At 39.8% G+C, this 14,015-nt stretch overlaps 1 protein-coding gene across 3 annotated transcripts in view; it reads right to left on the bottom strand.

Annotated features, from left to right (window-relative positions):
• The window catches only part of LOC130161292 (collagen alpha-1(XVIII) chain-like), a 53,578-nt gene extending 42,726 nt beyond the window's left edge, over positions 1 to 10,852 (bottom strand). For 2 of the 3 annotated variants that reach the window (XM_056364494.1, XM_056364493.1), the window contains exons 1-2: positions 10,678 to 10,851; positions 10,501 to 10,583 (exon numbers count right to left, since the gene is read on the bottom strand). In XM_056364494.1, the coding sequence (XP_056220469.1) occupies positions 10,501 to 10,583; positions 10,678 to 10,688 (94 nt within the window). In that variant the 5' untranslated portion in view covers positions 10,689 to 10,851. Of the gene's footprint in view, positions 1 to 10,500; positions 10,584 to 10,677 lie in introns of all 3 variants that reach the window. The other variant, XM_056364492.1, reaches the window with a different exon arrangement.
• Positions 10,853 to 14,015: the final 3,163 nt, after the last annotated feature.

The raw sequence follows: 14,015 nt of genomic DNA, 5'->3' as shown, positions 1-14,015 counted from the left end.
TAGGTGTTGAATTTGCTCTCACGTGTGGGAAAGTTGATCTGTTTTTGTCTTCACTCTGCTCAAAAGAGGCTGCTGAAAGTTTTCGGGGCCTGAGCACCAGACTGGGATGTCGGATGTTACCTGAGGGACGCACTGATGACAGCATTGTTCAACCCAGGCCTGAAGAGGAGGAAAAGATCTCTGCACTCACTCAGGTCACTTAGAATAATATGTGAAGGTTTTGGTCTGAGCCATTACGAAATCAAAAATTGTTTCTGCAACCTAAAAAGCTTCAGGACATTTTTTAAGAATGGATTTACAGAGGTCCACAGTTTACACTTAAGACTGATTGTTCAATGTCGTGTTGCCTTTATTCAAAGGTTTTTATAAATTCTGAACTGGTTTCTTGGGGGAAAATGTTTGGAATCAATGATGAAAAGAACCACTTTTTAAAAGACCTGTTTACTTCCACATGCACTTTCTAACTAATGATTTCTAACTCGAATCTGTCAGATGGCAAAGCTTTAAAAAGAGGAACACAATCAACAAGTGTTTGAGAGAACAATGCCAGTGTAATGATCTTTCCCCAGTTCTATTGCCTGACTCAACATTAAGCAGCAGAAAGTTTGTGAGAATAATCCACAAAGAGCTTTGAGGTTAAATAAATCGATGTGAAAGTAATCAACATGGTTGATTACTGCTGCACTGTTTTGCTTGTCAGCTTTGGTACACAAACCTGGTTCTTGTTTTAAATTGAGCAGCTTCCAAATATCAACTTTCTTTATCAAGTAAAAGGCTCAAAAGAACTTTTCCTTTTTAGATGAGGACACATTTCTTATCAGTTATCTTTCTGTTATGACAGAATTCATCTGTTTTTTTCCCCTCAAACCCCTTTTGTTGTGAGACCACATACGAAGAAAGAAATCACATCTTTGGCTATTTTAAGTGTTTCAGATTCAGGATGAGTGCAGAGACATGAAACACACCAACACTTCAACATTAAAATATTTTTGGATGGATATTTATCCCACTGGGGATTTCATAAAAACTGTTTTGACCATTTTAATCTCTTTTTTTCAAATAAATTGTAAACCACTGACAAGTATAATAACAGAAAACTCAGTAACTTAAGACACATCATGACGTTCTGATGCTGTTACCAGAAAAACACATTCCAACTTCCAACACATATCAACCAGAGCCATATGACACAAATCCAATCTATGACAAGCCCACTGCTGCAAACATCGCTTTAGGAAGTGAAGAAACCAGTCACTAGATGTTTTGACTTCATTTCTGTGACCGCACAAACTTGAAGTTATGTTAGCAGCCCTCATGAATCCAGCTTTACCAGCCCACAACATTTTCATGCACACCACAGCAGCGAAGCCCATTTTGCAGCAGTAACTATGGTACTACTAAAAAAAAAAAGCTGTCAATACTGCTGCAAATCTTTGGTCGCATATGCTCTTAAACTGCAAGAGAACAGTAACAGTAATACAGTCTGATCTAATAAAAGGGAAGCAGATTTACTACCACCGGGTTTCTTTCTTGTTTTTTTTGTGGAAAAGTGCCACATGTTGATGGTTTTGGAGTCAAAGTCAAAGAAGTCTACTTCATGTGCAAACACAAGCACTAGTGCTGCTAATGAGAAGCAAACAGAAAAACAACACCAAATCATGAACCGCAGACCAAGGTGAGAAATTGACTTTCTGATTTTCACATTTTCCTGCAGCAGAGTAAACAGCACGTTGCTTTTTCAAAACTGTGGGTGGTTATAAGCAAAGAAAGTGAAAGAACAGCTTTCTAAGATAAGTAGAGAAACAACATGATGAGGAGGGAGACTGACGAAGGACCAAAAAGAAAAATAAGTAGAAAAAGAGGTGAATTAAGAGGAGATGGAGAGAAAGACAGATGCTTGTTGATGTTTATTCATCAGCGGTGGTAAAACAGTAAAGTAAATTGAGACCAAACCATGAATTAGATTTGTGTTGGGATTTTTTAGGAAGTGAGTCGACAGTGTGCTCAGAAACAACGCAGCTGCAGCCCAGCTGAGCGCACGCACACGCGCACACACACACACACACACAACCATCAACACCTCCACTAATCCCACCTCCCACTGGGAAACAATCAGCTCCTCTGGGAACGTGTCAGTCGTTCCCTCACTTTCCAGCTCTCTGCTTATCGATCTCCCGCTTTCTTGTGCTTCGAGCTGCCAAAGGAAAACACCCATCCCTCTGCAATTACATTGAGAAAGTGGTCCATAATTCAAGCACCTGATTATTCCAATGGGAATCAAACAGGTGGTCCTCAGACCAGACAAACATGTTCCAATGGCAAAAACAGGACGAAAAAGACAAAAAGGTCAAGTATCAGCGATGAGAAGTTTAAAGTCCCAAAAACACAGACTGTCTTTGAAGTCTGTTTTTGTTTGCTGATGACCAGCAGTAATCTGTCAGCTAGACAGGAGACAAAGCAGAGGCATGAAAAAAGGTTCAAGGTTGAGACAACATAACAGTGACACTGCCTGAGCTGTGACCTCAGGTAACCTTTTGGAAGATTCTCTGGTGGGAGAACAGATGTTATTTCCACCCAGTTTTATTTAAAGAGACATTGTGGTTTTATATTTACTAATGAGCAACATCTAGGATAATCATCTAGATCATCTGCAGGCGCTTGCACAATGTGGCCAAAAGTATGCAGACACCATTGTCTTGATCCTACAGAATAAAAGTTTAACTGTTCAACTATTTGCATAAGATTAGCTAATAGCCAAGCTGAGAGCAAAACACCCTCATCTTCAATACCAACATCCTGACCAATCAAACAAGCAGAGATCAGAGAGCACAGGAGGGTAAATGTGATATTTCAGAGTGAAAAGGGAAAAAGGAGAGAGAAGAGCCCCCATCCTCCTCCTCCACAAACAGACAAAACACACAGAAATCACTGTACACTCATTCTTCTGGGAAAACAATTACTTTTTCATGTAATAAGCACATTTTAATTCAACAAGGATTAACATAAATTAGGGACAGTGAAATCCACTTTCTTACATGCCTGCATGTTTTGGAGCCACACACACACTCTACACTCCATGACCTCATCAGAAACTCAGATGCTCCGTTGCTGTATGACAGGACATGCCCTCTCTCTCTCTCTCACTCCCTCCCTCCCTCGCCCTCTGTGGTCTCCACACAGCTGAACAGACACCTGCTTGTTTCTGCTCTATCTTTCCGCCCTGACAGACACTTTCCAGACTGTTAGAGATTCCATGTTTTGCAAAAAAGCCAGGAAGCCAGCCGCTCCCAGAAAAATAAACATGCCAATTCATACCAATTTACATTATCGTAAACTGATGCGCCTCAAAGCCCCCCCTCCCGACAGCAACCTATATGCGTGCTATTGCCTACAGGAATGCAGGAGGACTCATAAGTGTCATATTTTATTCAGTAAAATCTTCTCATAGCACACAGGATGTACTGTGGCTCAGTCTCAACCATGGCCTTTACAGCTGTAACCATGTGTATGTGCTGTAATATTCCAAACCTCAGCTACAGAGAGGAACTTTCTATTCACCCTGCGTCACATTTAGAAGCCACTGAACAGCTCTGTTAGGAGCCTGGGTCAAAGGCACTTCATTAATGGATGTCGAGGGCACAGAAAGCGTTTCTCATTCCCTTTTCCACTTTGTTCCAGCTGGTCTAGAACTTTCTAGCCTCTGTGTGAAGTGACTTAAGAGTTCTCATTGCAAAGTGAATATAATGTCATAACGTCCGCACACACACTGAAGGAATAGCTCAAACATTTATTCACAAGAAAGAAGCAATCCCGAGTCCAAAACTCTGCAACTGCGTGGTCACCAAGGTCAGTAAGGTTGGAGTTTTAAGACGTCCATGCCCATGGGTTCATTATATCACAATCTATATATGAAGGGCAAATTTACAATAAAAAACACACATATAGATATATATCACTTTTTGGACTGAAAACTCTTGGAAAGAAAGAAAAACGAAAAAAAAAACAGGACCAACCAGTGTTCATGGCTGCAGGATTTGGTCTAAAAGCTCTTTGATGGTCGAGGCTTTGATTTCAGTGAGTGATGACTGATGTTCAGATAAGGTTGAGTTAAACACAGATAAGTTAACTCAGGAATTCAAATGTATTAATACATCAGATGTTGTTATTTAGGATCAAACAGTATTCAGGTTCTTCCGCTAATCTGTTTACAAAGACCTTAAACATCCAATTGTGAGGTTTTACTAAAAGAGGGCAGACGACAATAAATTATAAAAAAGCTGCACAAGGCGAAGCTCAAAGTGTCATTTGGCGTCACACCTTTACCCTCCCACACAGACTCCTTCCTATACTTAACACATCCTGCGTTTGTCCTCCGGTCTCACGCTTTGAACAGTCATCTATCTCATCTAACAGCGTCTGTGCTCACACGGTGTCCACGTCTCTAAATAGTGGCTTGTTTTGTCCTGGACAAATTTAGCCATTCCTGTTTACAGTCCAGAATAATGCACATGCTTTTAGTTATGAGTTTGCTTTAGATTATTTGCAGATGCAACCATCGAGTCTCAGAGACTATGAAGCAGCTTCCAGTGTTATGTCAGCAGAGTGGTCACTTATAAAATCTGACAGTGATCCTTTTACTGGTTTTACATTGTCTATTGTTTCCTATTCAAACATTCTCATGAGTCTATGAATAACTCTTCACCAAAGAGTTAAAAAAGGTCACATGGCCAGTCACAAAAACAACAAACTGCACAAATTTTTAGTCAAATAAATCAATTAGGAGCCAGATGAAGATAAGAGCTGTCATATTGGAACAAATTTGGCAGTTGGTGGAAGTAAACAGGAATAATGTGGGATACAAAAGCATGTGCAACACACACGACCTGCAGTACATCTTGAATCAGTTTGAGCCTGCTGACACATGAAAGTATGAAACCGCCACAAGGGCTTGTGTCAACGTCCCAGGCTCTAAAACACATTAATATCATGTGTCAGTGAAATGATAGGGATGAAATTCATTTGATATTTCAAAGCCTCAGAATGGAAACTATTCATTTCAGAAAATGGCAGAGAAATATTCTTTTGAAATTTTAGACATAGTTCAGAATTTGGGGAAATATGATTGTAGCCAGCAGCCAATTAGCTTAGCTTAGCATTAAAACTGGAGCCAGGGGGAGACAGCTAGCTTCCAACAAAAGCAGCTTTCGTATAGATTAATAAAAATGAGAAATAACTTGCAAATTTTTATTTTACCTATCATCAGAGCCAAGCTAGCCATATGCCTACTGTTTCCAGGCCTCATGCTAAGCTAAGCTAACCAGCTGCTAGCAACTTAAATATCTGCAACTGCATATTCCAGGCACTTTGATGATGGAAAGAACGGGTTAATCGATATTAATTTTGGATAAAATGGTGGGTCTTTGACCAAGCTCTTCAATGTTAGAGAGAATGTCCTTGATTTTATAAAAGCAAAAGGTGTGACCAGTCCAAATATACTCATGTATCTTGCTCAATTGTGCTTGAGCCAAACACTGAAATTCACTGTACAAGAAAACAGCAAAAACAAAAATCATTGTAAAATTGATTTTTGTCATGGTTTTGCATCCAACAGTTTATTACATCTGCCATTCACACTGTCCCAAGTGTAGACATTATTTATATAATTACCTCACAATGTAGCAGGGAAAGCCATCTCCACTCTGTGCAGACTCATACAGCCCACGTACAGGCAGAGTTTAAACACACATGTGTATAGTCAAAGAAACATCTGGCCACTTTGCCTTGTCTAACATGTAGTAGTAGTCATCATGATGTCTTCTGGTTGGTTTTTATTTGGTGACAGCTCTGGTGCTCAGGGCTCATTAATGTGGATTACAGACAGGAAAGAAAAAAATGTAAATTAATAAAATGCACATCAGTGAACTCACTTGTGTGTTATATCATGTGGTGGATGGAAACTAACTGGACATTAATTTATAGGAAAATGTCAGAGACTTTAAAAGTCTCCAGCGCTGTGCATGTTTTTTCTTACTCATTCATGAAATCATTGTTGGACAGACCAAGGACCTCACTGTGCTCGAGCTGAAATTACACATCTAATCAAAACCTGACGTGTTACCTCTGTGCAGGGCTGCAGTCCAGATGACCCACATCAAACTGAAGCCAGAACAGGATCTCATTAGAATCAGAACCAGGACCAAATGGTCATGGAAGAATTTACACATTACTTCCTTACACTCAATGTCATCTTACTTCTGTTGACAAAACTATCATCAAGAGCGAGTCTACAGGTGTTACTGATGCTATTTCTTGGAATAAAGTTCTTCAACTACCCATATTTACCATTATTTATAATGGAGCTTCCGTCTTTCCCTCCCTGTTACAAGGTATTTGCTGTCTCTTTGTTTTTCTAATGCATCAGGAAAGAAACCCTCTTCACGCTCAGAAATCAGAATCCTGCCGAAGACAATCTTTCATATGAAATCTCTGTAAACTGTTTGATAACACTCAATTTTGCAGCCACAGTCAAATGAATATTCATTTTAACTTGTTAAGTGAACCTGTACCACTTAATGATACATCATCTCAATAAGTGCGTCATTACTCGATGACTCATAATAACTCGAGCTATTCATGGTTCATAAGACTGACCACTACAGTAGTTATTCTTCATTCACAGCTGGATGACTCAGGGGTTTAAGTTTATGGTTTGATTCTGAAGTAGAAATATTTTGAAAAGGTTTTAACATTACATGAACTCTTCTGTACTTAGAAAATAAGTTGACTGTGCTTTGGTAAAGCTTTCAACATGGTTTATATTGGTGGAGAACAAGTGTGAGAAATAAGAGTGCAATTGAGTTTTTATCTGTATACAAAGAGTCATCCTATCCTGCACTGAATTTCTGGTTCATCACAAAGTTATTACAGTTGGATTATTTGTGACAGGAGGATCATGATTCTACAGCCCCATAGAAAAAGCAAACAAATGTTCAGTTGACTTTGCCTGAACAAATGAAAGATAAAAAGAAGAAAACAATGAGTCTGACCAAATGGTATCTTTTGTTTTGGGATGAATTTGTTTGAATGAAGCTGAAGTCTGTATACTGTATGACATAAGACTGAAAATGCTCGGATTCAAAACATCTTCAACTGTAAGACGAAAGTGTGTCATTTATAAATCTGATGAAGTCATAGTCCACCCCGTTTGTAATATAGCATCTGACAAGTTTTCACCAACACCCTTCACACATTTTACTGACCTCTAAGGACTTGCATCATAATCACCTTCGTCATTCTCCTTGTCATTCTTGTCCTCATCTTAATTAACCCACAATGTAGTCTTCATAACCACATTCACGCAGAGTCACATCACCAGCCACATCATCTTATCCATTATCCCTAATAGCCAACTGTGTCCAAGGCATTCAAGTCATTCCATTCAGCTAATTACAAACATTGTTGTGGGTTTTTTTTTTTTTTGAATAATTACCATGTGGATGGCAGATGGAGAACAACATGTTTGTGTGTGTGTGTTCTTGTGGGTGTGGCATATAGGCATATGCATGCGTGTTCAAGTGTGTGTGTGTGTGTGTGTGTGTGTGTGTGTGTGTGTGTGTGTGTGTGTGTGTGTGTGTGTGTATGCACAATCGACAATGTCAGTGTAAGTGCAGATTCACCTAATAACCCCAGGCTGACGATGTCATATTAAGTGCTGTGTTTGTTGATGTGTTTGCTCATTAGTGAAAATCTAAAGCAGCTAATTCCCAGAGGCTGTGACTTTATGATTCTCTATAGAATGAAAACACCACGACCATTGTTGATGTCAGGACCCTTAATAACTTTGTTTACGCAGTTTTGAACAGCTTGTTTAAATTAGCGTAGATATTCATTCATTCACCAATTTATTCACCTATTCATCTGCTTACATAACAACTGATTAATTGCCCAATTCATTCATTACTCGTTACGTCTATGTATGTGTGAAGTTGTCTCTACATTCATTTGCTCATTTATTTACTCAATAATTTTGCCAATAATCCATTCATCTGCTCATTCATTCATTCGTTAATTGTTCTGTTGATACTCTATCCATGCATTTGTTCATTGTTTGCAGATGCACTCAGTCTTGCATTCATTCATTCATTCATTCATGTACTTCATTCCTTAACCTTTAATCCATTCATCTTATTCATTCACTCACTCAGTCACTGATTGGTTCACTCATACATCCATGCATGTATTCATTTTGTAATTAGAAGTCAACCTTTCTTCCTTTAATTAGGTAATTGATCTAAAAGTAATTCATTAATTAATTTAGTCATTGACTTACATTCATTCATTCACTCACTAATATATTGACCAATTAACTCATTCATCTGCCCCATTCCTTCTTCTGCCTATTTTACTGTCTTTCACCTTGTACATTATTTTCTTGATTAATCAGAACATTAATGTTCTTATTAAGTTGTTAATTCATCCATTCATGCACTACCAGCTAATGTGTCCATAAACCTATGATCAAAGGCTTTTGCATAGAACACCGATGTGCCAGTGCATGGAGTTTCTTAGCTGTGTCTGTTACTGGTGTGACCTGATGCTTTTAGGTGGTTGCAGAAGAACTGAGAGAAGCAGCACGCACCACTTCACACTAAGGAAACTTATTACATGACCGTTATTTCAAATCGTGCACAGAAATGTGAACGTTGCCACGGAGACAGCTCTGTTTTCAAGAATATTTACAGCATGCAGCCTGGAAATATTTGTCCCTGGTGCTCTCTCTCTGGCAAGTGAGCCGGCATGTGTGCACACATTTTTTTTCCCCCTCTTGAAAAAGTGAATCATGGCAGACGATTATGAATATGGCAAAAGCACAAACAGCCTGAGAGTGGAGCCTCTTGCTCATCCAGCCTCTGTAGGATCTACAGCAGAGGAAAGTGGACCATGAAATCACACTTCAAAAACTTTTCTTTAGTCAGACAGCAACCCTGCTCCACCCACCTCACCACATATCCATTGTCAAGTTCTGGGTTGCAAACATCCATTTCTACAACTTCTTTTGAGTCAGAACTCAATCCTGCAAGATCATATTTCATGTCATATGATAATTAGGGACAAGATTTTATTGCAAAGTGGCCACTGGCTTGTGGCAAAAACAGTGTGACCAAAGTGGTGTTTAATTCAAAATGCCAGACAATTAAGCATCATGGGGCCACATTAGCTAAAGAAACCCCTTAATTATTTGACTGCACTCAGACAATGCAGCTTTTGTGACATGGGAGGTCCATGTGGTGGTGATCATAGGTCAAGATATCCACACACAAATACACACACTCACTCATAGCTGCAAATGCCAAACTGGATTCCAGCACACTGACGGAAGCAGTGATGGTATATTGGCCTGTCTGTCTGAAGGCCAGGATGAAAACTAATAAACTGAAGCTCCAAGACAATGACCTTCATGTTTGACCTGACCCCCCAACACACACATTCAAATACCAGTAGCATCATCTTCACCACCTTAATCATGCACTGCTACTGACTGCAGGGCCTGTCTGTTAATATGCATGATGTGAGGTTTTGCCTGTTTCCAATTGCAATGGAAAAGAAAATCTGCAGCTCTTTCTGCGCTAATTGGGAACATGTTGAAGTGTCCTGATTGATCCATTAATCATGGAAAATAATCTACATTTAAGCTGTGAAAACAGTGTGCAGAGACAGCAGAGCACAACACAGAGGGTCTGAATAACATCTCAGTCAAAATATAATTGAAACCATCATATAACAGCACAGGAGCTAGCAGGTATCTGCCTTATTCACTGCATGTTGTGACGCTAATCTACAAGCAGTGGCTCCCAAGAGTTTGCATTGCAAAGTTTCCAAACTCTACACACAGTTACCAGCCTCCCTCCAGTATTTACATTAAGCATCCCATGGGATATATGATCTTATCAAATGGGAGAGTTTAATGCAAATATTTCATGTGTTGAAAACTCAGACTCAAAACCCCTGAACACTTTCCCAGGACCTTTGTAATATAGGCACTTTATTCATCATCCACATGTGAGTAAAGAGACAAGATGACTTGCAGTGAAAAAAAAGAAAAACTACAACTATAATAACTTAAAATGTGTCTGTGCTACTCAGTATTTAGTAAATAATGAACTTGGTTTGCCTTTCTGAATATTCTCTAAGATACAAAATCACTATTTTATTACTATAACATCAAATATCCCAAAGTGTCACTATGGTATTCAAATGACCTGTCCTAATAAGACCACACTAGTGTTGATGTAATATTTCAGCATCCTTCACAGAGTCGTACCCTGCTATGTGTCAGTGCAACACTGCAGGATCAGAGCGCAACAGTTTCATCATTCATATTCAGCAGATGAGAAGTCAATGAGCCAGCAGAAAGTTCACCAACAGCAGAAGAGAAAAAAAAACAAAAAAAAAACCTTTTTGCCCTGCAGCATGCAATCAACAGACAGAGAGTGCACATACCGTCCAGCAGCTGATAGGCAGAGGAGTGACGGCAGCAGAACCGGAGGACTAGTAGAAATAATCCAAAGAACCAGGGAGGAATGCTGCACAAAAAAACAGAACTGAAGAGTGAGAGAACTGACTAGAAGTGAACTTGAAACAACTTCTTCACATAAAAACACTGAGCCTTTCATTTACCGTGGAGACATCTTCAGTGATGGTGAGATTAAACACACAGTAAACTTGCCCTGGTCATGAATGAGAGTGATAGAGCGAGAGAGAGATGGACCCCACTCTGCCTCTCTCTCTCACTTACTCCAAACTAAAATCCTCTCACTCTCCTCCTCTTCCTTGCTCAGTCTCTCTCCCTCCCTCTCTCTCTCTCTCTCTCTCTCTCTCTCTGGTTCCCGGTCAAACAAAGGCAGCTTCAGTGCGTGGGGACTCAAGGGGCCCTCGCAAAGCTGAAACCCGACTCCTTGCGTCTCTCTATGGACCACCGCTTTCTGATCCAGCCCTCCCCTCAGACATCACAACCCCAGATACAAATTAACACACTCCAGTTAAGTCCTCCTCCCCCTGTTCCTGCTGCTCCTCCTCACTGGTGTGCTTTCTCTCACTTCCCCAGTCCTTTAAAGCAAGTGTGGCCTTGATCTACGGGGGGAGAGATGCCACAGGAGCTGCAACATCAAGACCAATCTCTCTTTTTAAGTGTAGCAGGAAAAATAAATCATCTTGGATCAAAGGAAATATTCAAACAGCTCAAACCAAAACCTCTCTCTATCACTGGAGTTAGAGGAATGTTTGTCATTCTCTAGTTAAAAAAGTTCAACCTATTTGAGTCAAACTAATCCACTAAACCACACTGTGACAAGCATTAACTTGTAAATGCCAATATTTTTTTACATTTCAAAAATCCTATGATGTATTATTGGTAAAATAGCCATACATATATTTCATTTGTTCAGACATCGTTTTAAAGTCCACATATATTAACTGAACTGAATAAAACTCAACCATCCATTTTCCAATGTATGCGTTTTTCCCAGGCATGTAGAAGGCATCCTGAGGAGAGTCCCGAACCACCTTAGATGGATCCATTAAATCAAAGTTCTAGCCCCGTGAGGATTTCGAAGCTGCTCAACTTGTCCCTGTGGGCTAATAGACTTTAACTTTAAGTGCTTCTCGTATGGTGGAACAGCTTTGGAAAGCCCGTTACCCCATAACATTCTGATGTTGAAATTATAAATGGGGCTGCGTCCGACAATTTCGGTCACTTTCCAAAACAAATCATTCACTTTCACCCTTACTTTAGGTGTGCAGAGGTGAGAAAGTGAGCAGGGTTAACAATTCGAAATTCACAAGTTCTCTTTTTCTTTCTTTACAAACAGGCGCACACTATGAATAACTTCCAAGATATACCGTCTGAAAAGATGTCGCCATTATCCCCACATCTGAATGACTTCAGCAGTTGCCCTTCTCTGAAAGCCATCCTTTCACCCAACCTTCAACTGGGGCCCAGTCGGAACAGCTATAAAACACTTTTGCTTTCTGATGCTGCTAGAAAAACACACTGTCCGAACTAGTTCAACCTGGCCCTAAAGGTGAGCCCACAGTCTGATGCAACAAACAGAGCAACAAGATGTAATTGTAGATCACCTAAATCTACACTGTTCAGCTGCTCCTGCACATTTGGTTTGCTTGGATTTTAAAAAATTGATGAATAAATAAAATTTTGAGTAAATGGAGAATGGGCTAAACATTTTCTCACCCCCATTCAAACTCCCCAACTGATTCATCATCTTTGTGATTAGGGCTGTGGTGACGTTGCACACCTCCGTTTGTGATTATGCCATCACTAAATCATCTGCCACAATGTCTGGACTCAAGAGCATTGTGTAATGGTGCCAAATGGAATCTGCCTTGAACAAACACACACACACAAACACAGAAAAAACACCCACCAGTCTAGCTGCAGGAGCCAGTGTGGTAGAGGGGAGGACAGATAAAGATGTGCTCAGACCTTGTCTCTGACAGCTCAGACAGATAACAGCCATCATGACCTGCGAGTGTTGCTGTTAGAGAGGCGGCATTGGTGATAAGCCGTCCTCACTTCGCTGACCTCGCACACTGACCAGTGGCGTTGTCAGGTGACATTCCTCCCAACAATGTTATGTTGCGTGTTTGTCAAAAGAAAAACGTGTCCCATCCCCCTTGACACTGATGGGGGCGGGGCTCCTTATATGAATTTATAGGATTTCTGGGTACTGAAACAGTTGATCTTTGCTACCCAGTTTTAAATTCATTAAGTTCTCTCAGGAATTGTATTTATTTGTACAAAATGTGGGCTTAACTTTCAAGGATCCAAAAAGAATCACATTAAGAAAAAAAAAAAAAAAAGAAAAACATATATGGTCCCTTTATTTACAACATGCACAGATTTACATTAGGCTATATCCTGATATGCTTAAATAATCTTAATTTCTCCCTCACCTCAAAATGCCTGACTATTGTTTGTTTTTTTTATCCTAAGTGTCCTGTCTGCTTTTTCAGAGGCTCCTCCTCTTCAGAGAAAGGCTGGAGTTCATTTGTCATGTTTAACTTTGGATTTATTGCTCCAACATTAAGTGCTTCTGGCAATATTAAGTTTATTTTAGTAGGAAGTCTCCATAACACAACATAGAAGGAAATGCATCCAGGTGTTCACTTTGCCTCACAGGTGTCCTGTTTAGTCAGTGTTTCTCTGAGTCAGGGGAGGTGCTGGAGGTCTGTTTTGGTTAAATAAATAAAAAAAAAAAAAAAAAAAAAAGCTTTCAACAAAGAAATTTGCACATTAGAGGAGACAATGTTTGTGTTTCCATTTGCATTCATACTTTCAAGCACAGCTGGTTTAGTCTGATGCAAACCCAGCACTTATCTGTCTTATGTTTGAGCATCTGTGAAGTCTTAACTTTCAGTTTCATCAATCTCTGTGATGATGCTGCAGCGTCTTTTATCTGTACCGCCCAGAGATCATGTGTCAAACACTCACAATGCTCTCTAATCTTCAATCTTTCCCTAAGCAAACATTAACTAAGATTTTTTTAGTAGCCTGATCCAAACAGCCCCGTGCAACAAAGACACGGTCAATGTAATACAGGCAGCAATTACAATTCCTCCAAAATATATTTGCCTGTGCAAATTAGTTGTATATAAACTAGAAGTTTCCACATGACAACTGAAACAAAAAGTGAAAAAAAATCCATTTATAAGTATGAGTATGAGGGAAAAGCTCACATTTCTTTAATGGATGTTTGTGTTTGGCAAAAATCTTCAGCGAGAAAATACATTTTGTGGTTGCCAAGATTCCTCCACACCCCCTCTACACCCACACTTTTAGGTGAGTGTGCTAACATCTCCATAGTAGTCTGTGTATTTGGATGTAAACACAGTGAAAAGACTTTGCTCTTTGTGATGAGAGAGACAAGGATACAAAGAGCAACAAGACTGGTGTTTCTATGCAAAGAAAACAGTGAGAGAGAAGGGGGTGAGAACGAGGG

This window comes from Seriola aureovittata, chromosome 20 (assembly GCF_021018895.1).
Source record: "Seriola aureovittata isolate HTS-2021-v1 ecotype China chromosome 20, ASM2101889v1, whole genome shotgun sequence".
Lineage (NCBI taxonomy): Eukaryota > Metazoa > Chordata > Actinopteri > Carangiformes > Carangidae > Seriola > Seriola aureovittata.
This window is presented reverse-complemented; position numbering and strand designations above follow the sequence as displayed.